Source organism: Pyxicephalus adspersus, chromosome 11 (genome assembly GCF_032062135.1).
Source record: "Pyxicephalus adspersus chromosome 11, UCB_Pads_2.0, whole genome shotgun sequence".
Lineage (NCBI taxonomy): Eukaryota > Metazoa > Chordata > Amphibia > Anura > Pyxicephalidae > Pyxicephalus > Pyxicephalus adspersus.
In genome coordinates this window covers 14,791,859-14,817,588 of record NC_092868.1, presented here as the reverse complement: position 1 = coordinate 14,817,588, position 25,730 = coordinate 14,791,859, and the positions used below count along the sequence as shown (strand labels likewise).

The window sequence follows — 25,730 nt, the reverse complement described above, 5'->3', positions numbered from 1 at the left end:
CTTGCACGTCCCATGCCTGCCCGGCGGCCATGCCTCCTCTTGCCATGGCCGCCCGGCATCTCACTGGTATATGTGTCCCTGGCGTGTGAACGTTGGGGGCGCGAGGCCAGGGGACGCATATACCAGTGATGCCGGGCAGCCATGGCCAGGGGAGGCAGATACTGGGCATTGCAGGATTTTTTAAATACTGGACCAGATTTATTCCATGTTTGCTGGATCACCAAGGTTCACTTCTAAAAGTGTATCCTCTCCAGCCTTGGAGAGCTTTATTAAAGAAGGCCAATGGTTCTAACTCAGACATCCTTTATTCAGGTATCACTGGCAGTAGCTGAAACCATTACAACAGGGAAGGTTTTACCTTTTTGTGTTTTTAAAGAATAGATAGAGCAGTTGTATAGCAATCAATTATCTTTTTATCAAACCGAGACTGCAAAGGAACTGCAAACCTAGGTCAGGAGAACACCACATCTCAATTCTATAACATTCCTTTGATGCTCATTGTTATACTAGCTAAAGTGCAGAAATCTGAACAAGAAAGGAAGTAAGCAATCAAGTAAAATAAAAAACTACAATTCTTTTTTAAAATGTGTATTTTTATTTCAAGATACACAAGACATTTTTGTAGAAATACAGATTAAATAGGTCTGTCCCGTTTATTTTCCTTTATATTCCTAGACTTTTCTTTTGAAACAAAGATTGCATATGTCTGAGGAGAGCCACAACAACAGTCCATAAAATAATATTTTCCTCATCATCTTGCCCCATCATGAGGCAATATTTGTAAACACAATTGTAATGTGATCATCGGTCCATCCCACTGTCATCAGGAACATCCTGGAAGCAGATCTTCAAAAGACGCTCACAATACTCCAATTCTTCCTAAAGCAGGGGAAAAAAAATTTAAAACAACAACCATATTTTTTAGTTTAAGAGTATCTTTAACCACATTGTTTAGATTGCTTATGCTATCCAACTGTTGCTGAATATAGAAACTAAAATCCCACTTTTACCATGGGCACAGGTGGTTATTGCAGAAGGTGACAGGCCATGTCCCTCCTGAAATTACTTTTCTTACCTGCCTAGGTGCTGCCCAGCTGTCAAATTTTACAGAGCTGTAATTGTACAGAGATGTTCAGCTCAGCATTATTTGCCAGGTGTACTGGGAATGAATGAACTCCCATGCGTCTGCTTTGGAATTACATCATGCCAACACGGCCAATCAAGATGGCCAAGGATAGTCTTTAGGAAGATGGCAGGGTACTACCATGGAAAAGGTGACGTGAGTAATCACGAGTTTACTTCCACTTTATCTCTAAACATAAAGCTGGCTTCTGGCTAATAAATGTAGGGGCAATTTACAAAAAAGGAGATATTGCCTACCATTTAACTCTAGAAAAAAGCAAACTTTTATTATATCAAACAAACTACATCAATACAATGTGTCTATTAGTGTCCATGAGGGTACCCCAGCTGATAAAAGGACTATGACTTGTTCTCCCAGACTTTCAATTGGGGTCTTCCATCTTCCATCACTTCTCAACTACCATCTCTTTTTCTAATACAAGCTTACCATGGTAAAGCTTCAAACAAACCTCAGATGATTGTCCCTGAAACAAAAGTTCCTGCTCCTCTCAGGCAAAAGCCCGACATGTGTACAACGGTCTCCTGATGTTGTTCTTCAACTGTTTAGAATAGATCACTTTGCATTTCTATGGAAGAGAGCACAGTGGGGTGCCACTCGCTCATCCTTCCCCCTTCATACAGCAGAACAGCACTCGTTCATTCTTCTGTCATTGGATACAATACCAAAAGATCATTTCCAGGGACATTTATCTAACGTCCCTATTATTATTATTATTATTAAACAGGATTTATATAGCGCCAACATATTACGCAGCGCTGTACATTAAATAGAGATTGCAAATGACAGACTAATACAGACAGTGATACAGGAGGAGAGAACCCTGCCCTGAAGAGCTTACAATCTAGTAGGTGGGGGAATTTCACACACAATTGGATGGGAGATATGTAGTGGTGGGAAGTAGTGGTAGTTTCTATGGGGCTAAGGGTAAGTACACACGCTAGATTTTTGTAATTGATTTCACAATCGTTTCCAACGACGTAACTGAAAGATAACTGAAACAGTGCTGTACATACAGTGCCAAACTGTTCTATGGTGAGGGGAGAGGAGAGAACGAGCAAGCCACACCCAGCTCTGCCATCTTCCCTTCACTTCCATTGTGGTTGTTCATCTTCTGTCATTCATGGATCAGTTCTGGGGTCAGACGGCCTCTGTACACACGCCAGTTTCTCATCCAAGAAAAGCCCTGCCGATCGTATCGGCAATCATCTCATGTGTGTACATAGCCTTCACATTGCCTAAAACAGATATGTTATGTGGGCTACTTTTGTTTCTCTAGGATAAGGATACAGCCAGTGATGTTTGCTTAGTGCAAGGTGAGGCATGCATGGTCCAAAAAAGTATACATATTTACACATAGAACAAAATAATGTCTGTACTCTCGGCCATCATCTGATGACAGCTTCCCTCAACACTTTTATGTCCACTACATAATTTATATGGATGGAGTTACAATTTTGAAATGTAAAAAAAATCAAAAAGTACAGAATTGCATTTCAATAACCTGCTTCTATAAAAGGAAATTGGGGGTAATGACAAATGATTTAGGTAAGAGAAAGAAACTAGTAGTTTTCACGTTAGGCTGCTAATTACAAGTCTGGATAAAATTGCAGTGCATAAAAAACATTTAGCTAGGTTTATGCAAATAACCAGTCTTAAAGAAAAAAACAAAACAAAGTGTAACAAGTAAATGAGCAGTTGCTAAAAAGGAACCATGAAAGGATATAATTTAGCAGTTCTAAATTACCCATACAATGAGGATGTCCTCACACTAGAAAGTGTTATTCAAGATATGAGGAAGACAAAAAACCCTGTAATAACTTTTTACTTAGGACTTCAATTATCATATTAAATTATACAGTTTCAACTTCATCTACTAAAAGAAAATATATTACGAAAAAACCTCCCAAAAGACACAATGACCCTGATTTTTTAAAGCCTTCTGGAGACTGGAGAAGATAGACTATTACACTGCATCACAAAAAAATAAATATTGTCTGCTACTTAGTTAAAATCCATGTGTCCTATAATAAATCAAGTGCACTGAATCCATTTGAAATCATATTTCTGCCTAGGATGTCAGGATCTTAAGGTAATTACACGTATAGACGCGATTAGCTACATTCTCTCGTTCTGCAACTAACTTTTGCCTCATAGTTCCATGACATTACAAAAACGTACTTTTATGTTGCAACAACATATACAATTACACATATTTCACCTGAGTACTTGTTTAACACATGTACACTTCAGAAGTGTTTCAGGCACTTGCTTTTGATTTGTGGCTCTCCACTGTCTCCTGTTGCAGAAACCAGTAGTAGTCGCCCATCATGTTGCAGTTGCACTGTTCTTGATATCTTGTTTCCAGAACAAAAATGTCCTGGTGGAACCTCTCCCCCTTGTTCATCACTCTCCCCTTGTTCATCACTCACATCACCCAAATTTTGTGGGAAGAAGTCCAGATGGGAATGTAAGAAATTAATTCTAAGTGACATTCGGCAGCCAAGTTGGTATGCTGTTAATATGTTGTTCACAAGTTCAGCATGGTTTTCAGCTCGCTGGTTGCCCGGAAAGTTTTGTGCAACTAGCACAAATGTATCCCAAGCAGCAAGTTGAGTTTGTCTCCGAATGTGGCATCACACATGAAATTGCAGATTTGGGGACCAACAAAAATGCCTGCTTTCAGTTTAGCATCTGTTATACCTTTTCCAAACTTGTCCTTCAGATATTCAAAACCCATACCATCACGATCCATTGCAACAACAAAGTTTTTCATTAATTTAAGTTTAATATGAAGTGGCGGAAGGTAAACTTTGGATCAATGGGTGATTTTTGCTTCACGTTGTACTGGCCAACAGTGTGTTCAGGTCTGGGTGGCCATTCTTTCACTTTGTAATGGTTGCTGTCATCACGACTGTTCCACAGGCACAGAAAGCACATACTGTATACTTTGTATATCCCAATTGCAGGCCAAGAAGGAGAGCCACCACCTTCAGGTCATCACAAACCTTCCACTTGTGTTCTGAAGTTAATCAATTTCAAAATGAACTCCATGGATTTGTATATTTCTTTCGTTCCCTCTGCATGAGCAAGAGGAACAGAAGGCTTTTCGTTACCTTAATGCAGCAATACAGCTTTCAAACTTACTTGGCTCAAATCTATGAGCAATTTCCACTGCCCTGGTATGTATTCGCAACCTAACTCCATCATCAGACCACTCAGTAGAGAAGCAAACGTCATTTTCCAGCTTATAATAACCTGCAAACTTTGTGTGACGATCACAAAAGTGTGAAGTTGTCTTTAATCTGGAGGCTAACAGTTCAGACTTCTCTTTTGACAAAGACAGGTCCCTTACTGGATCATCTAAATTCTGATTGGCTTATAAAATGTGGCTTACCCTCTTCAAATTGGGGTTCGTAACATTCATTAACATCGACATCATACTCCTGTTCTTCATCCAATATGTCACTGTCAGTAACAACAGATGTAGGAGGGACTGGCACTGGATTCTCTGCATTATGTGGCACTGGCATCTAAGCAGATGCATAATCAGGATAGAAGATTTTTGACTTAGTCTTCTTTGAAAACCCAGCAATTTTATTCATACAGAAGTAGCAGTCCGAGTGATAGTCTTTTGGCTCACGCCAAATCATAGGCACAGCAAAAGGCAATTTATTCCTTTTCCTATTCAACCACTGTGTTAGGCCAGCGTAACACACCTGACAGCAGATATGAGGTGCCCAGTCTTTATCCCGATCTCCAATTTCACATCCAAAGTAATACTTGTAAGCAACTCTCACATTCTTTGTTAGGATCTTGCGTTGATCATACGGGGTAAAAATTATCCGGTTTATTAAGACAGATGCACCTACTCATCTTTAGCTCAAAACAGACTCACTATGGCCTAGCTGTACTATCCAATAAGATTAATAATTAATAAGTTTTCGCACTAGAGACATTAGCTCACTGACTTGCCCAGCCACTGCTGGAACATGCATGCCACCAGAGGATGCTATTCAGCGGTAGTAGGCATTGTGGTAGCTGCAACTGTTATAATGTTCCCATGTAAAAATGCATTACCCAATTACCAATTATTTGAAAAGCCATACCGCGCCTACACCTTAAAATCTGTACGTGATAGGGAAATTCTGAGTTTAGATTTGGAATCAGCATACTCGATATCATGTAAATCACATGTGTTATTCCCAGTAGCAAAATCGTTGTTGTGCAGTGTTATGTATGGGAGAACCTGGGCGATCCAACAAACCTAGAATGGATTTCTTAAAAATCATATGCTATTAGTTGGCAAATGTTTTTCATCATGGACCAGATCCATTTCAGGATTGCTGGATCACCCAGGTTCTCACATGATAGTCTATGTTTTCAAGTCTTAGAGAGCTTTAATAAATCAGGCCTAATAAACCTGAGAACTTGGTTGGATTTGAACTGACACAACCTTTTCTAAAGAACAATGGCTGGCTCTGTAAAATTGTGAGATCACATCTTTATTTCCTTAACTCCTTGGTTTACACAGAAAACTAACCAAGCAAATGTATATGCAATTTGAAAAGACTTCCTGGACATCCATCTATAAAAATGCTGCATGACAAAAAGCAGCAGCTCTGACCACAAATGGCCTAGAAAACGACCAACACCTAATAATATTTTTTTCTCTTCCCTTGTTCTTTGGGATCTGCCTTTTATAGTAACTCTTTTAGACTATTTTTTAAAGAATGATAATCACTATACTTAGAAATGAAACTGTATTTAATTAGAGTCACAATAAAATAACTTATTTCCTGACAAATACTAACTAAGAGAAAGGTGAAAGAAGAAGCGCTAAAATAAAGGCTGTTCCAAATAAAAAGCTATAGTATATGAATAAAATCTTTTTACCTGAAATTCCTCCTGCTCCTTTATTAGTTGACATCGCTCTTTGAGCAGCTCTTCAAAACCCAATTCAGGAGCTCGACATTCAGCTACACCCAATGGAAAATCAGACACCATGCTAAAACAAATTTAATGGGTACATGTATTTATTAGCCAACAATGTATGTTACCTTACATATTATCGACTTTATTCTACTGTAACTGACTCAAAATAAGCATTGGAATATATGGTCTGTAGTAACAGTCATGTACACATGTAGAATTATCGTCGTTGGAAATGATCTTTTATGATCGTTTCCAATGACAGATGAAGGAATGATTGCTGTACACAAAGGCAGCCCTCGTGTTCTTTGTGCCCCTAATGAATTGTGGTTGTTTCCAATCGTTGTTCATTGATCTGCCATGATCTGTCGGGCAACCACTCTACTCAGATTCTTGCCGAAGACTAGCACAACTGTTTATCTTAGGTGACAATTATTGGACGTGTGTACACAACCAACCAGTGTTCCTTCAAGCATGTTGTCGATGTTGAAGATGGGTAGGTTACTGCACTTATACTGTCAAATAATCAAGTGATTATACTTATTCATATATAGTTATAAATAACTGAACTACTATCTACTATGTACCCATTTGTTATTACATAATGTCACATATTCTTACTCATATTACCAATACAAATTTGGCTAAATCTTTGGTTTAGACAGCCTTTGTTTTCAACCCTTTATGATGACATATATCAATGTATTATACAATCATGTATAACAGTTCTACTTAAAGCCCTTTACTCTTCTCTTCCTTCATGTTGTGATGATTGCCTCAACTATTTTTGTTTTTAATCCTAATACTAGAACATGAGCTACAGAGGAGCGTTCACCGGAGTACAAGGTGCAAGAGTCACATTAACCAAATGTGAATATGGAAATAATTAACAAGGATAACCTTGAGAGCATTGAAACTTGTAATCACCTGATTAAATGGGAACAGAAAAAAACATAAGCTTTTAAAGAAAAGAAGTTTTAGGTATCTGAAAGCTAAAATGAAGCTGGAAATTTCACAGAAAGAAACTACATGTAAAATCCATCGCTGGGTGAACTATATAGCATGCATAATATTTATAAAAAATACACTTCTATGTCTAATTTTAGACATGAATGATGTTACTTACCTGCACAGGGCAGCCAGGACATGTTCATGGAAAGAGCAATGCTCAGTGCGAAGCAAAGATACCAGTTGCTGAACCATTCCCATTGAACATAGTGTACCTGCAAATCAATCAATTTATCACCATGTTATAATTGAGCAGATACATATGCAATATTGTAGATACGTTTAGAGTTTGCGTACAAAACATAACTATACTCCCTGTTTATGGAAAAAAAAGAGCAAAAGTTGAACTACCATCTATAATACTCTACAAGCCACCAGGCAGCTTCCTTTGTGCACTGGCAATAGAGCCGTAACTGATACACATGAAAGTCTAAAGGATAACTGTACCTACACACAAGTACAGTTATTGATTTTTCCACCAAAACTGCATCAAAAAACTAAATTTGATCTAGGATAACCGAACACAAAATTTGCTACTGTGGACTGGTTCTCTCCCAATCCCCCTTTGGCCAAAAGGAAAAGTAAAGTTTTGGCGGGCAGTACCAGAGGTTCTACTTGTCAAAGAGGGACCTCCAACATTACACTGCTCCATCCCCAGCTATCAGCTATTTTTGTAGGCAAAATGAGACCTCATTGTTTTTTTACCACTACAAGATCATATTGGAGGGGCAATGTTCCACAATATCTAGATATGTGTATCTAGAAACCCTAGTTATGGGGCTGAATTAGGTCTTTTGATACACTAAGTAGGGTTACTCTGCCTACCTGCCACAACTTGATGCTTAACAAACTTAAAAAAGCTAGCATATTTCATATTTTGAAAATAGGTTATATTTTATTTAGAAAACTATACTTGACTGTGACCTATCAATCCCAAAAATGGAATCTGAATTACCTTTATGTTCCGGGTGGCTACACAGAAGATTCTGAAGCAGAAATGCAGATTTTATTTTTAGTTTCTCTACATCATTCTGCATAGCACGCATCAAAACAGAAAACCCATCTTTCTGTACAAATTCAGACAGCCCAGCTTCTTGCTCCCGAACCAGACCTTAAAGGTACAATAAGACAACTTATTAAAGTTATTAGACATTTGCCTGTGACCAATTGCAAAAATTTCTGCAGCTGCCACCTAGCAATTTTCAAGTTTTCAATAATTTTTGACATGGTTTATTATGCAGCAACAATATACTATACTGTTTAAAATAAAACTTGTCCCTTAAACTACTGTCATGTCGTAGTGCCAAGACCTATGAAAAGAATATTGGAAGCATAATGACATTGGTCTGCTGCAAGCACCTGGAAAGCATCTCCTCAGTCCTCCCATACTTAGTAACAGCTCAAAACAACTCTTAATAATATGATAATTTTACAAGAGCTCACAAAGTTAGTGGCCACAACAGCTTCAACTTCAGAAGCAGAATCCTGAAAGATTTTTTTTTTTTTTTTGGCATATTAGTTCAGAATGTGGATGCTGATTCTGAATGACACCTGAATCAAGATGTCTCCAATTTAAGGAATAAAAAAAAGTCAGCAAATGTTTGTAGTGTTGAACACAGAAATCAATCACATCACTCTCTATGTTTAAGATATAAAAGCACACTTTGCAAAATGATTTGAAGTGTAATTCAGGGGGCTAGTTTGTACAAAGAATGCTTAAAATGATAAAAACGTAGCCTATTGGATGAACTTTTGGATTTAATTACCAACAAGCCTCTCAAGACTGCTTTGTAATATGACAGGTGTTTTACTTTTGGTGCCATGTTATTGTGCACAATTCAGTGGGGTGGGAAACTTTACTTAGGCTTTTAGTTGGTATATTACAAAGATTACCTGAACACTTCTTCATGAGAGTCCTCGAAACATAAGAAGAACAGTTTTGGGTTCATTTGTTTTTAAATCAAATATATAGAAAAGGTAATGACAAAAAAACACTTACAAGAAATTGCAAAAAGGGCTTTTATCCTGACTTGTTCACTGGTATCAAGATCAAGCAATTGCAGCAATTTGTTCATAGCACCAAGACATAGAGCACGCTCCTGAACAAATGGTACATTCTGACTACAGATGCCAACCAGGTCAGCAGCTCTCCAGCGAAGCTCAGCTTCAGGGCAGTTCAAGTAGCGATTTAACAGCAGTTCCATCCCACCAAGCTTGCAGAAATCTGTCAGAATAGGAAAGAAAATCTAAAACTAAAATATATTATTCACAAATGTTTTTTTTTAAAAAAAAATCAAACAACCTTTAAATATATTACAGAGTACTAAATAAACTTTCTTCTGTCTCCACTTCATGTGTCCATCATCTAGTAAAATCCCAGATCAATATTTGGCATTATCACATCCCAGATTTTGGCTTCTATCATGCCTGTACCCGACATCTCTCATCATCCATGGTTCTAGGGTGGTCCAGGCAGTGTCAGCACTCCAAAGAGTTTTATGCCATGGTCTCACTTCGTTGGGGTGACCCAGAAAAACAGAGAGCAGTCCGCAAAGGCAATGGTGAGAGTGAAACTGCTTTTGCAGTATAGACTAAATTAGATTGTTAGACATTTAATTGTTGTGCTCTGACTAATGGTTAGACATCCTGGTTTCTGTGTTCACTAAAGTTGATAGATTGTTGTTCTCTTTGTGAATTGATGGTGTTATTCACAGAGACTTGTCTAACATATTCCAAGAACAGCAAGGGTCTTTTAAATGGTATTGATCCCCATGAAACTTAAAAGCTTGGATGTCTGATATTTGGTAGTCAGGTTAATATGAAATTTTCTAACAGGCAATACTGTAGATGGTCCGGACAGTATATAGCTCATTACAACATTGTCATTGTTATGGTGAAGGGAACAAAGAATGTTATTTTGACATTTTGTAAATTACAATAAAATATATTTTTTTTTGAGAAACCACTGTCTGCCATATTCACCAGTTTGTGGTTCTCCACATTGTTAGAAAATAGTTGGTGTGCATTTTGAAGTTGCTGGCAGCTGTGAATACTTTGGCAATTTTGCAAGTTTGTGATGGAGTGTATAATTAAATGAAGCTTCCCTGAATCTCTTTTTAACCTTCATTGTTAACCACGTCTTACATTCTGCTGCTTCCTATACATACATTGTAATGCGGTCTGATTATCACAACATATTAAAGCTAACGATACAGACAAATATATTTTTTGAGGCTTTTGATCATTCTTCCTATCCAGACTGAGCCAACAAGAATGAAATAGCTGTGTACAGTTTAGAAATAATGTCTATAAAATATTAGTCAATATTAACATCTGGTCTAACTTTTCACCAGTTGGATTTCCACCAATTTTCACCAGACACAGCTGTTATATAGCTAAAAGCAGTGACTATATCAGAACATATCTAAGGTTGGTTATCCAATAAGACCTTTAAAATTTGTCAGGAATTCTAACCATTCATTCAGAAGCAATAACTAAGCCAATATTCAAAAAATGTATTTACCAGAAGCATTATCAAGGTTTTCACACAGGTCTGCAAGTAATTCCAATGCCTGTTCCTTCTGATCATCCCCATCTTCATAATTTGTATCGGTGTTCAGTTGCTGTAGACACGCTTTTATTTGTTGCACTTCATCAACCTGGCCTGCAAAGGCACTGCTCATGGCCTGCTGGAGCCACTGCCTCCTCTACAAGATGAGGGAGGTATGTTTTAGAAACAACAGAAATATCATATAAGTACATTGCACTATAAATCACCTTTTCATATAGTAAGCAGGTTTATATTGTGCATCAGTGATTTGAACATATCAACTTCTGTGTAAATCTGAAGACTGGGATAAAGTAAACTATGCAAAAAAACTGTGTTGTCCAAATAAACACAGCTGAAACCTGCCCAAAAGCTATAGATGAGTTCCCATGGATGCAGTACAAGTTTTGTTCATTCGCACTTTAGTCTTTTTTTTGGCGAATATAATGTCTTTTAGCTTTTTAGGTTAGATAGAGATGGAATTTGGTAGAAGATTTAGTTATTTTTTTTCCAAGTTTAAATTAAAATACAATCTTCTGAATAAAATGATATCAGATTAGTGCAATTTTTTGCAACATATTGAAATGGTAAAGTTCAAAGTCACATTTTGCATTTAAAAAAAGAAAAAGCAACGATTTTTGACAAATAATGCTACCACAAAACAAACACAGAGGTGGGGTGGGGGGGTGTGTTTGCATAAATTGTTTGAGCGACTTTAAAGCATCATTAAGATTAAAAAATCCAAGCAGGCAAGTTCTTTATTAAGGGCCAGCCATCACCTTCCCATCTTCTGGGTTCAATATCTTTGGCCATATGATAGACCAGGTGGGAATCACACAATTCCTGCACACACGTCTGGGAATTCAGCCATGCTTTGGCCGACAGCTAAGCCGGGATGGTGCGCTGGGCATGTTTATCTCAATATACATTAAAGAAAATACCGAAATATTGCAAAGGGGTTGAGAGGTTTGTTTTATTGCAGAGACATCACCTACACCTGCAATAATAAATCTGCCAGATCACATTTTTATACTCTTTAAAATAAAACAGGTCAGGTTTGTTTGGACACAAAGTAATGGGGCAGGAACATTTCCCCAGGTTTGTGATCACTAAAATTTTAAATTTTATTGTGCTTGCCTACATAGGCATTTGGCATTATACCAAATGTCATTCAGAGAATCAGACATTGAGAATGGACCCCTAGAACAATCCTGTTTCAGATTTACTTTAGTGACGGTGAATCAGAATTTAGATTAGTTAATTCCTCTCCTGCAGACATGACCAAGGCTATTTTTTATATGACTAACAATAGATGGGGGCTGCAGCTCCATATTCTTTTGAAAGAAAACCCATGTCGCCTTTCTGTTCTGTTTTACCTCTTGCGCAATTTGTTAATAAAACTTTATATTAAAGAGAAAAATAAGGCAAACTGGTAGTGCTGGTAGTTTAGGCAATACAACAAGCCTGCAATTGAATAGGTAAAGCGTACCTAAACTCAACATTTTTACAGTGTAGTAAACCTTTCTATATAAAGTAACAATGTTGTTTTTTTCTTTTAATGCAAAACCCTTTGTTTGTTTTCAGCACCGGCACTTTAAGTCTTAATGGCAGCGCAGAGCCTCCAGGGATACCTACGTCATAAATCCCAGGAGGCTCTGGCTGCTCGTTTTGCACATGCCCTATTCTCGGGCATGCACAGAAGGGGCATCTTTTCCTCTAATGAAAACGACCTTTCCCATGCGCAGTAAGATCACCTCTATTTTTTCCTTTCTCATTCACAGCGACTACGTCACCCAATCTCGCACCTGCGCAGCGCGAGATCAGATGACTGAGCAAGAAGACCAAAAGAGAAGGCAGAAGATGGCGGTGCCCAGCAAGGACCGTGGCGCACTGGGACGAAGAAGAATCCCAGGTCGAAGCCAGACCAGATTGCAAGAAGGACCCAGTGCCATCAAGGATCTAAGGGATTAAGGGATTAAAGGTAAATTTCATTTTTTTGTTTTTAGTTTATTTCTGCTTTAAGGAGCAGGCACACTTGTGCAATGAAGACTCAGGCCTTACATTGGTGCCCTTTTATTTCTCAGTCCAAATCCTGCTGTACACTGCAGCTACATGAAGCTCATATAAAGACACACTGTGTACTATTTTATATCTACCTACACTTCTGCTTTATTGTATGGTTCTTCTCTCTTCGTTTAACTTGAATGTGCACAATACTTAAAAACAACACACAATAACATGTATGTACATGTCTATGTTGTTGGGTTGGGTTTTTCACACAATGCCTCCTATACACTAAAAAAATCTTTTTACCCTGCAGCGAACAGATAAAACTGCTGCAGTGAGAGATACAAATTATTGTTCATGAGATTTATGTTACACAACACTAGCCTAATCTGTGCATGGTCCAGCAAAAATACAGCACGGAGAGCTGGAAGATAGACTATTAAGGTATTTGAACAGGCCCTTACGGCAGCAGTTCTCTTCCAGACCTGGAAACATTATTCACAGAAGGAACATGGTGCTAATCCCTGTGAAAACTGCAATGAAAAAAATGTCTGAGCTTTCAGGGCTGTAAACACAAATGTACTCTGGTTTTTATCACTACCATCTGAAGCCAGAAAATTGAAATTCTTCTGCAGGGCAAACACTTTCCTGGTCTCCATCTGTTCAAGATCAATGGGAGCAGCAAGTAAATGTCAAACTCAGAAGTAAGGGCACTTATCTGTGCTCTTGGTAACATAGTTTAATATGACATAATGCTACAAAAATAGAGAAAGGAAACGTGCAGCGACCAGTTTGGTGGCGAGAACCGTTATAACATTTTACAAAATGTCACCTGGATACAGCACGCCAGCTGTACATTTGTACTATGCGTAAAACATATTACTGAAATGGAGAAAAAATAAAAGATATTCTAAACCCTCATGGCAGAAATACAGGAGGGTCTGCATCTTTCTAGATTTTGGAGTTGTTACAGCAAATTTTACCTATGTTAGGACTACTGGTTAAAAAATGGCCTTGTTTACCTCTCATGGGCCCAGTGGGGGTAACATTCAATAACCATGGGGCATTTGCGAATGCAGCAATTTATCTGTGTTTCCAGTGGTGCCAGTACACAATGGAAATCACCAGCAATCCCAGACTGTAAAGCCCTGGGCCAGCCCCCGATGCATCTACAAAAGATTTAATGTGTTCGCGTGTGGTTGATATCCACTTATTTGAGTGCTGTTAACATCAATGAATAATAGTGTCAAGGGTGAATGTGAGATATACCCTTGCTATAATATAACAGGAAAGATTTGTAAATATAAAGAGTAGGAGTATTTAAAACTTTGAAGATTTCTTTTGTCTCAGGGGCTATCCTTTATTAATTTGATCCCTGTGCTATTCCCAGAAAACCTCTGTACAGTAAAGATTTTACCCTGGCTGGCTATGAGGGATTTCTATTAAATGTAACTATAAATATAAACTTGTATCAGGAATAATTTGCAGTCCAATATTGCTAAGCTCCCTATCTTAAAAATGATAGCCAAGATAATATACTGAACCAATGACTTCAGAACATTGTGAGTCACTGACGTCAAAGTACGCAGCAGGGAACCTACTTCAAGTGGTTGCTTGTGAGTTTCAGGCCAGTTACTTAAAGTATTAAAATGAAACCCAAACCAACACATTTTTATTGTCCTAAAAAGTAGAGGGTTAGAACTTCTTCCTGACATAGTAAATATATGTCTCCAGGAAGGGAAGAAAGGAGAAATCTTTACAAACAAAAGGAAAACACTTTTTAGTTGTAACAGAACTTGGACCCCCTCATAAGCTTTTTTATTGCTGTCCATGTCCCTACTAGAAACTAACAATTATTACATTTCTGTCCATCTGACAACGGTGTCATTTAAAATTAATTCAGGGTGAATAGACAAATATCCACAAGAAAAAAAACGTGCAGTAGTTCTTTCCTCTGTAATAATAACATTTGACGTAGATATCGGGCAATGATGAATGTTTTCCACTAAGTGTTTCCCCCCTGCCACTAGGGAACATTCTACATTGTCCCATCTGGGCACAATTGTTCTCCCTCCCCACCATTGGGCACCATATTTCCCCTCTCCCAACCTTTACACGTTTTTATGGATTCCCCTGCATTCTATACTGGGCATTATTGCTCCCCTTGCCCATTTTAGGTTAATTTAGTAGTAAAATAATTTGTAATTCAGATTGTTTTTCATTTATAGGCCACTAAACCCAATACCTGTAGTAGATCACAAGGATCAATTTACATTGATCATAATATCAATCAAATTAATACAGAGAGAAGAACAAATAGTGTATACCCAGCATTAGATTTATAAAAGTGAGACTTTCATTAATAGCACAGTAATTATGAAGTATTCTGTGGGCAAAAAGACTGTGAAAATGAATATATTGGGCTTGATTTATTAAAACTCTCCAAGACTGGAGAAGATGGACTATCATGGAAGATCCTTGGTGATCCAGCAAACCTGGAAAAGTTTTCTTAAAAATGAGTTGCTATTATCACATGTTTTAAATTCTGGGCCTAGACCTAGCTTCAATAAATTGAACTCAATATGTAGTTGAAAACTATGAGCCTGATTTATTAAAGCTCTCCAAGGCTGGAGAAGATTCACTTTCATCAGTAAAGCTGACTGATCCAGCAAACCTGGAATGGATTTCTGCTAAGTCATTTTCTCTTTGTTAGCAAATGTTTTCAATCCTAAACTTGATCTATTTCAGAGTTGCTGGATCACCCTGCTTCACTGATGAAAGTGTATCTTCTCCAGCCTTGGACAGCTTTAATACATCAGGCACTATCTCTCAATATTCAGCACAATTTATACAGTGCCATTTCTAAAAGCTGCATGTGTTCAATGTTCCAAGGTTTTACAGATCTGAAGTTGGGAGGCAAGACTTACCACAACACTTCTATCAATACAATACAGGGACTTGAGTATTTAACAAATAAGCAAAGGGTATGTGTAACATCACAATGACAGGGCATGCCATAATGTAGGTGTTAGCTAACATCTAATTGCATTAAGTACAATCCAATATCCATACCCTGAAAAATGTCCCCATATATTACATAAAAATACCTTGTAATTCATAAACTGTAACCTAGCCTTACCACTAATATATACAAAGTTATATATATGTTTAACAGTATATTCATATTGAAGTGTTAGTTTCTTAATTCTTTTTATTATCTATAAACAATAAGGAACACTGGTATATGACATGTAATGAGTGGGATTGTGTGAGGCTGCTACAGTGTCGAGGCAGACATGGAATCCAGAAGAGGGAGGATTAAATCTTCTGAACAGCCTGCAGCTCTGCACTGCCAAAGAGGAGTTAAAAAAAAGGCAAATGGGATGTAGCACATGGATAAAGACCCAAAGCCATTGTAAACATAATTCCAGTTTAAATTCCAAATGGAGGGTGGCCAAAAAGGAGTATTAACATAATACCCATTTTGGCTGAAGTCCTGAACTGACTACCTAATGCGGACATGATTAATATTTAGAAAGTGCAGGACTTAACCTTGGAACAAAGTTCTTATGCTAGAATTTATAAGTTCCACCCTTCTTAAATACACATAGGATGAAGGAAATAATCTCAAGATTATTTCGCATGATTTCACTGACCCACAACCACGCATTTTGTAGATCATTTTATACACATATAGCAGAACATCCCATGCTACAACCTATTGATGGACAGCACCTACCCATGATGTCTGGTCAGCTATACAAATGAGTAAGAATTACACAAGGTGGAGAGTGTATGACAAACCAGAGGAAAGGGCATAGAGCCATAGCCAAGGATTCATTAATATTCTTTATTAAAGAACTAAAAAGTGTACAAAGAGCAACACTCGTGGATTGCAGTGCAACTCCTAACTTTAAAATTGGCCCTTCCTTTAAGGATATCTAAACCTAAAAACGCAATGTTTTATATGGCAAGCCATTATTCCATTGATAGTTACATAGTAGGTTAGGTTGAAAAAAAGACAGAAGTCCATCAAGTTCAACCACTAGGGAAATAAACATATCGCAGATATAAAACCCTATAAGACATAGTTGGTCCAGAGGAAGGCAAAAAAACCCGTTACAATTCGCTTCAAGGGGGAAAAAAAACCTTCCTAAAAATCTACCGTTACCGCCGGGGGGGGGGAGGCGGTACAGGTGACCAAAATAGAGGTGCAAGTGGGGGACACTTATGGCTAACACCACCTACAATTGAATCGCTAAGGCATCGTCAGAAAATAAAGAACTCTGCCTATCAAAATAATCTACCCTGTTACACATTGCTGGAGGCTTCTAGCACCTGAACCCCAATTACTCAAGATTGGGGGGTACAGGTGAACAAAATTAAAGCTGCAAATGAGGGACACTTGTGGCTAACACCCCTTAAAATTTCATCGCTAAGGCATCATCAGAACATAAAGAACATTGCCCATCAAAAAAATCTACCCTGTTACGTTAGAAGCCTCCAGCTTCTAATGTACCAGGATGATACGTTAGAAGCTGGAGGCTTCTAGGGGCAAAGTTCAGTTTTTAATTTATTTCAAAGTAGGCCTACACATGCACACTTGTTGTAACAGGTAAAATTTAAAAAATATTAAAACTTTTAAAAGTTTATAAACTGTGTTATGTTTTGCGGCTCCAGACTATTTTTCTTTAGTGGAAGAGGAGGCAAAATGGCTCTTTTGATAGTAAAGGTTGCTGACCCCTGCCCTAGACAGTATGAAGCATGCATGTTGGTAGCCCCCAAGTGCATAACTTTACATTGATCAATATTAAATGTCATTTGCCACTTGGCCGCCCAATCAAACAGTACATCCAGGTCTGCTTGTAGAATTTAGACATCCTGTATGGACCTAATTCTATCTGCAAACACTGAGATTGTACTTTTATTCCCAAACTCCAAATCATTTATAAAGATGTTAAACAGTGTAAGTCCCAACACTGAACCCTGGGGTACACCACTAATAACCTTAGACCATTCAGAGTATGAATCATTAATTACAACTCCCTGGATGCCGTCTTAAGCCAGACCTTTATCCATTTACAGATTGACTTTTCTAAACCTACTGACCCTAACTTACCTGTCTGTGCGGAATGCTTTAGTAAAGTCCAAGTACACTTTATCAACTGCTACTCCACTGTCTACTTGTTTACTTACTTCCTCATAAAAAAAAGAAAGTAAATCTGTTTGACAACTTCTGTCTTTCTTGAAGCCATGCTGACTATCACTTAAAATATTATTTTCCAGCAGAAACTCCTCTATGTGGTCCTTTATCAAACTCTCCAGGACTTTTCCAACTATGGACGTTAAACTAACGGGTCTGTAGTTACCTGGTAATGACTTTGCTCCCTTTTTGAAAGGAACCACATTGGCCTTACGCCAATCTATCGGTACCATGCCAGTGACTAAAGAGTCTCTAAAAATTAGAAATAATGGCTTTGAAATAACCGAGCTCAGCTCTTTGAGGACACGTGGATGTAATTCATCAGGTCCTGGTGCATTGTCAACCTTAATTTTTCTCAGCTGTTTCTCAATCATATCAATTCTTAGCCATTGTGACTCATTTAAGGCAGCGACATTGCTCCTATGAATTTGGACTTGAGCTCTGCCATCTTCCTTTGTGTACACAGAGCTAAAAAAAAAAATGTTTAGTAAATCTGCCTTTTTCTATATCTCGTTACCAACCCAGCGACATCCTTTAAGGGGCCTACATGCTCAGATCTGATCTTTTTGCTATTTATATATTAAATATATTTTTAAAAAAATTGGGGGGTTTGCCTTACTTTCCTTTGCAATGTCTTTCATTTTGAAGTTCTTTATAGTTTTCAAACGATGAAGGTGATCCTTAATTTTTATATTTTTGGAATGCCCTTTTCTTGTTCCTTATGACTTTTTTTAACATCAGCTGTGAGCCACATAGGCTTTAATTTTAGCCTACTAAACGTATTATCCATTGAAATATATTTTTCAGTATGCTTTTGTAGAACAGACTTGAAAGATTCCCATTTCTCTTCTGTGTTCTTTGAGGACAATATTTTCTCCCAGTCCAAGTCACAGACAGCCGCCCTTAATAATGGAAAATTTACTCTCTTAAAAAAACATGTTTTTATCGTTCCTAATTTTGCTCCCTATTTACAGCTTACATTAAATGAAATCATATTATGGTCACTGCAACCAGATTCTCTTTCATATGCACATTTGTTATAAGCTCTGCATTGTTAGAAAGAACTAGGTCCAGCGGAGTATAAATTCTAGTTGGGGCTTCTCTAAACTGTACCATAACATTATCTTGTAATAAATTCACAAATTTCCTCCCTTTGCTGTTCCTGTAGTGCCATTACTCCAGTCAATGTCAGGGTAGTTGAAATCTCCCATGATTAAAACACTTCCACTTTTTGCAGATTTTTCTGTCTGTGCTAGTAGTTGATTTTCTATTTCTTCCTTGTAACTGGGGGCCTATAGCAGACTCCAATAATTACTTATGTGTTATTCAACCCCACATTCAACTCCACCCATAATGCCTCAACCTCATCGCTTGTTCCATCTGCAATTTCTTCTTTCACATTCACTTTTTGACCACTTCTCACATACAGACACCACCAACCTTTCGTTTGACTCTGTTTTTATGAATAGGAGTATACCCAGGAATATTGACAGCCCAGTCATGCAAAGAACAAAGCCAGGATTCAGCAATGCCAACTAAGTCATAATCCTCCTCTCTCATTAATGCTTCCAACTTCCCTATTTTGTTTCCTAGTCTTCTAGCATTGGTGTACAGGCTCTTTAAACCATTGCTGCATTTACCAGAATTGTTTTTCAGCACTAATAGTACTGCACAATCCAATGTTTGTTCGTATCATGGGAAGCTCCATACATTTATCCATGACCCCCGACTAACCTTTCTGCCACCCTATTTAACTGTTCCACCCCCTATGTCCTAGTTTAAATATCCCTCTACCATTCCTCTAAATCTTTCTCCTAGCAGAGCAGACCCCCATTCATTTAGGTGCAAACCATCTCTGGCATATAGGTTGTACCCCAAAAAAAAGTCAGCCCAATGTCTGTGGCTGATTTTTTTTTAATTGTTAATTCTGCATATAGCACACTTCCTTTACTAGAATGACAAGGCTCACCCCACTTTATATCTTGAGAGATCCATAGTCATTGCTCTTGTTGGACTTGAAACATGTAACCTCTCTTAATTTCCATTGGAAAGAGGTGGGAGGATTAGTTGAGCAATGTGTATGCTAAATTCAGTAACATAGCAGCACTTCACGTCAGTACAGAGGCTCAGGCAGGGCTGCTGAAGTTCTACCCAGCCTTTCCCTGCAGCAGTAGAACATTGCTATAGTGATCTAAGGCTGACTGACAGCAGAAATAATTTGCTTTTACTCTACAACACAAATAAATGAAATGGTATTTTGAATCTTTAGCAACTGCAAACACCTGAAATGTTTGCAAAGTCCTGCTAATCCATTCCCCAGTCAATCCAACTTAACCTTATCTTATTGTTAAACTTTAAAAGTTTACATTTTTTACATGGGGGTTATTTTTGGAGGGATCATTAAATGAGAACAGTAAGACAGTGTAATGCAGAGCTCATTATCTTAAAGGAAGAATAAACATCATAAAATGATTTACTGTAACATTGGAACATTTAAAGGGCTGCACTGGCCAAAAAATCTTGAAGGTAAAGGTACTACCATGTTTCCCCGAAAATAAGACACTGTCTTATATTTTTTTGGGCTTCCAAAAACACACTAGGTCTTATATACTTTTTTTAATGAAAAAAAACACTTACCGCATGTAATATCACTCCGCCTGTGACAGGAGCCGGAACTACAAGGCAAGCATCGGCTTGTGCGGCTCCGGAGTGTGTACGCCCGCTGTCTCCCGCTGTCTTTGGGGGAAAAGTGCTAGGTCTTATTTTCGGGGTAGGTCTTATTTTCGGGGAAACACGGTATATAAACCGCTTAGGATATGGTTCACTATTAACTTTTCATGAGGAAGATTACCAATGTTAGGACAAATATACAGGTATCATAATTAACCGCAAGTATTGAATATTAACAGATATTTATTAAATATAGCAACTCCATGATCATGTAATAATTACAATGGTAATATTTCCTCAGATTATAATTTACCCTAGGGTTTAGTCTACACAGACTGTTTCCCCAGCATTTAATCTGAGGCTTTAAAAGCCCATGTTTCAAATTCCAATGAACTCCAATAAACTAATCTACACCAGGGCATTTCCTTGAGGCATGTTTTTGAGCGTTATAGATAATGTTCCTTGCAACGTTATGTAAACTTGATTTCAATGGGGGCATTTTCCAGGATTTATAAATGCTTTAAAACATAATCGCGGTTAAAATGTGGTTAAACCCAGCATGCAAGTTTTGCAGAGGTTTAAAGGCAAGCTTTAAACTGCCTGAAATTTCAAACATGGGCTTTTAAAGCCTCAAGTTAAACGTTGGGGAAACAGACTGTGCAGACCCAGCCTAAACTAGCATTCTGAAGCTTTACACAACCTATCAAGTAAATAACCCATACAGGTGCAGGGTTCAGACAATGATGTATGATGTATGATGTTATAGGGTGGTAGAGGCTCAAATAATTGGCTTCTTCAAGAGATAACAATCCTACAGAGATATATATTGCTATTTGTTAGCAAATGTTTTCAATCGTGCACCAGATCCATACCAGGTTTTTTGGATCACCCAACTTCACTGATGAAAGTGTATCCTCTCCAGCCTTGGAGAGCTTTAATAAATCAGGCCCAAGGCATCACAGTGCTGAGAGGAACAGTTCAGTTTGTGGAGGAGTCTCAACCCAAACCTAAAACCTCATAATACCCCATCTTGTGGGCACTTTATCTTAGTGCAGCCTGTTTCTACACTATGCTGTTCTGGTGTCATCTGCTGGAGATCCTGCACACTGCGTGCAAATAGACTGGACACAACAGAGGTCCGCGGCCCTGGCTGGTGCACCCACCAGGCGGGTCAGAAGAAGGACCTCACTTGGGGGGGCTCACCATCCAGAGCAGTGGACCACGTCTCCCGGAGACATGGCAGGCTCAGGTAGGTGGGTTGTGTTCAGACCTGCAATGGGAGAGTGGGCAGGGAGAGTGGGATCGTGACATCACTCTTAGGGGAAGTTTCTTCCCCTTTGAGTGACATACAGCTCCCCACGCATGTGCAGTCCGGAGTCCCTGCATTTAGTGGTGCACGACCACTTGGGGACCACTGGCATACAATAAGCTGCGTGAAGTGTGTCTTGTACAACTGCTACTTAATCAGTCCCTTCCCGTCCATTTACTAACATAGGACCTGTTACCATTAGCACATTGCGATGATATACTCATGTACACATTCAAAAGAATAGGCTGCCGCAATGCACATCAACACAAGCGGCGTTTCTTTTTGTATCTGATTAATTGCCTACTCACCCCAGAATGTCTTTGGAATTGCTACTTGTTGTCCTCTGACCTCTGGTTTACCTGACCACACATACGGATTCTCATTGTGTGCCTCATTCTGATGTTACCTACTGTAATTACTCCATGTCCTTTATCTCTGCAGTGGACGGCTTAGGCTTCTCTAGACATTTGGCTCTTTCACAAGTCTGCCCAATATCAGAAGTCATTAAAGGAGATGCTAGCTGGGAATTGTGCTGGTGTCATTGTGATTCTGCATCGCCAGATAAATCTAAACCCTCTCCCTAATTGTAAAGAGAGACCCCTTACTCTATGAAATTAGAAGAGGGAAGGGAATGTGTGTATGTGCAACTGGAGAGGGCAACAGTTAGGGAACTGATTTCATTGTATTTACTCCATTTTAAATTCGTCCCAAGCCCTGAAATAAAATGTATACCTCTTCAGACATCTGTTCTGCTTGGCCTGGTGTGGCCGATTCTGTACCAGCCTCAATGGCCATATGCAGCAATCCCTGGAGATTGTGTGGATGCGGTCTGTTTCCTTCATGTCCTCCATCTGCCATTGTAACTTCCCTCTGTGGACAGCAAACAAAAAAGATATAGCTTATTTTACACAGATATATTTTAGGGATTCAGGATAACAATACTTATTTTAACAATTAAATTTGCTTTGTAGTCCTATGACTGGCTCCTGACAATATGTCAACTTTTCCTGTTTTCAATTCTCAAGTGATTTATATAAAACCAAGTTATTCCCTACAAGTCCCAACTCTCTCACATTGCAGTGTTCTCCCCAGCCCCTTTTAGCTGGGTCCCAGCAGTTTTCAGTAACCACCTGGCTGTTTTTGGGTGATTACTGAAGAGTTGGGTCATATTACAGGGGCTGCCACCCACCTACAATTTTTTCCCACCCAGCTTAAAATAATTCTGGAGAGAATACTGGAATAGCGTATTCCCTACAAGTCTCTGTGGTTCCTCCTGTCATCTATGTGCCCTGCAACGATGCAGCAGCTGGAAGAAGAAGCCACAAACTCTAGCAGGGGACATGATCTCAAGACACACCTTGAAGTATCCAATAAAGAAGTTTATGATTAACATTTGCAATGATTTAAAATAACCAATGCCTAAAAAAATAATAGCCACCCAGTTAGGGTGTAGATTTACTGTGTTTAGCCTTGCACCCATGCCAGATTTTTGTAACGGGAGATGATTACTTTTAACCATTGGCAGAAAATATTGTTTTAGTAATCTGACCCTCCCACAACGACTGGCCAATATATATTGCTTTTGTTTCTGATTTTTAAGTATTTTGTTCTATGGAGAGGATAAGCAGGGGGACTTGCTGTGTCTGTACAGAACTTGTGATCACTACCTACAACTGTGTATGTGTACAGAGCATTCGTATAACATTTTCCATAGCTTCAGATACTGGGATAAAGAAGGAAAACACTTATCATGCTATTTTTACATTCTGAGTTCCCACTATGGAGATTCACCCTTTCTATTTCAGTGTTCAATGCAGAGTTTTTTTATAAGCCGGGTAGCAAGAAATTGCAAGTGGGTGACAGCCCCTGTATTGTGACCCAACTTTTCAGTAACCAACCAAAAACAGCCAGGTGGTGTGCCCAGCTAAAAAGTGGCTGGAGAGAACACTGCAATTTATTCTGGTGATCACAGTCACCAAGACAAAATGTGATGAGAGATCTATACATAAATATCTGGGAAAAATACAAAAGCATAACATTATTTCTGCTATTTTCTAATGTCAAGAAGCAGAACATTTTTAAAGCGTACCTAAACTCAGAATTTTTATTGTACAAGGGTAGACAACTCTTATTCAAAGTAAAAATTTTGTATGTGTTTTTTTTTTTTTTTTGCAACACTTTTTTTTTTTTTTTTTTTAAAAAGGGTTCAGCACTACCCCCTTGATTCTCGATCACCTAGGCAATCAAGAATGAATAGGAGCGTGAAGCCTATGCCCGAGATGTTCAGGCGTGCGCAGAAGGAGCAGCCAAGAGCTGTGTGATGTAGGTATGTGTCACGTAGGTATCCCGGGAGGCTCCTTCTGCACACGCCTAAGCATCTCGGGCATGGGCAGAAGGAGCCCTTTCATCAATAGAATAAGAATGAGCTGAGCTGGCATGAGATCAGCAAGTTTTTCTACAATTTACGTCACCCGATTCTGCGCCCGTGCAGTGCGTGATTGGGTGATGCAGGAGGATGAACCCGGGAGAAGAGAGAAGATGAAGCGCCTGGCGCTTCCTCTGCGGGACCTGATGGAAGAAATCTCCTGGCGGACAGGCTGATCTGCAGGATTAAAGGTAAATGTGATTTTATTGTTTTTTCCACTTTACTTTTACAGTTTACTTCCACTTTAAAGCGTACCTAAACTCAGAATTTTCACTTTACATAAAAGTGTAGACAACCATTTTATGTAAGGTAAAAATTTTTATTTTTTTTTTATTTTTATGTGCAACACCCAAGTACCGCTCCCCAATTCGAATAAATGGGAAGGCAAAGCCTCACGGGATATGTACGTCAGGCATCGTGGAAGGCTCTTGGCCGCTCCTTCTGAGCACGCCTGACCATCTCGGTCATGGACAGAAGAAGCCTTTTCCTGGGTGATGTAAAATCGGCGCAGTGAGATGGGCAAATTATTTTTCTATCCTACGTCACCGGATCTCGCCCCTGTTTAGGGTGACGTAGAATGCAGAACCCGGAAGAAGAGACACAGATGGCGGCGCCCGGAACGCAAGACACCCCCGGATGGATCGGACTGCAGGATTGAAGGTAAGTGTATTTTTTTTCTTTGGCAGTTTTTAGTTTAGTTCATTTTTAAACCCCTGCAAGGTTGGGTATAAACAGAACAGTATAGAAAGTTTTCACACACAGAAAACTACATTACCCAGCAGGCTTTGCGGCAGAACGCCATTTCCGGGTGCAGACCACGTGGACCCAGCCTAGCTGGGCGCCGTTTGAGGGCTAAATTGCCACAAAATGTGTCCTATGTACCTGTGAAAGCAGCATGACAAATACAGAACCCCACCGACATACAACTCAGTCCATGCTGAGGCTTGTAGTTTCACCACCTCCTCCTCCACATTCCCTGAGTATGCTGTGGTTGTAGTTATTACAACTCTATGGAAACGTCCATAGCACCCCGTTATGTTCTATAATTCGCTTTAATCCCCCTGAGGTGAGTTTGTCAGACACACGAATACACCGCTGACTATTGTAATGGGATAATATTATGGGCCCTCCATACCTGTCACTGCTCGGGGCCAATCTTCTGAGAGGTCTCACACCGGCTCTGCTAGGTCCAGGCAGCGAATCAGTGACAGCCGCCTATGTATTGTATATATATGAGTGCAGATCCTCTCCAGCCTCTTCCAGAAGCTTCTTCCGCCCGACTCATAGCGCCACCTGCTGCACAAACCTTGTACTGACACCCTCACAGCTCAGCCTTATTACCAAAGATAGCTTACAGATACTTTATTTAAAAAAAAAAGAATGAAAGAGAAAAGTTATTATTAATATTAATAATAATTACCAGGATTTATATAGCGCCAACATATTACACAGTGCTGTACATAAGGGTTGCAAATGACAGTGACTCCC

At 38.9% G+C, this 25,730-nt stretch overlaps 1 protein-coding gene across 4 annotated transcripts; it reads right to left on the bottom strand.

Moving 5' to 3' along the window:
• Positions 1-572: 572 nt before the first annotated feature.
• HSPBP1 (HSPA (Hsp70) binding protein 1) lies at positions 573-25,523 on the bottom strand. 4 transcript variants are annotated; one of them, XM_072425436.1, is made up of 9 exons: positions 25,378-25,523; positions 24,277-24,419; positions 22,550-22,687; positions 10,605-10,788; positions 9,081-9,305; positions 8,037-8,192; positions 7,200-7,296; positions 6,038-6,149; positions 573-879 (listed from the first exon to the last, which is right to left on the bottom strand). In XM_072425436.1, the coding sequence occupies exons 3-9, from the start codon at positions 22,673-22,675 to the stop codon at positions 802-804; spliced, it is 978 nt and encodes a 325-aa protein (XP_072281537.1). In that variant the 5' UTR covers positions 22,676-22,687; positions 24,277-24,419; positions 25,378-25,523; the 3' UTR covers positions 573-801. The 4 variants fall into 4 exon arrangements, with proteins under 4 accessions (XP_072281537.1, XP_072281536.1, XP_072281535.1 ...); XM_072425435.1 differs by having other exon boundaries at positions 24,289-24,419; XM_072425434.1 differs by lacking the exon at positions 24,277-24,419.
• Between the last annotated feature and the right edge of the window lie 207 nt (positions 25,524-25,730).

What these genes read in the sequence shown, in the direction of transcription:
- HSPBP1 (XM_072425436.1), bottom strand. Translation starts at nt 22,675, where the DNA reads ATGGCAGATGGAGGACATGAAGGAAACAGACCGCATCCACACAATCTC. An exon ending in CAGAACAGATGTCTGAAGAG is followed by an intron (nt 10,789 to 22,549) that starts GTATACATTTTA and finishes CTCATCTTGTAG; the next exon opens with AGGAGGCAGTGGCTCCAGCA. An exon ending in GTCCTGGCTGCCCTGTGCAG is followed by an intron (nt 6,150 to 7,199) that starts GTAAGTAACATC and finishes AATTTGTTTTAG; the next exon opens with CATGGTGTCTGATTTTCCAT.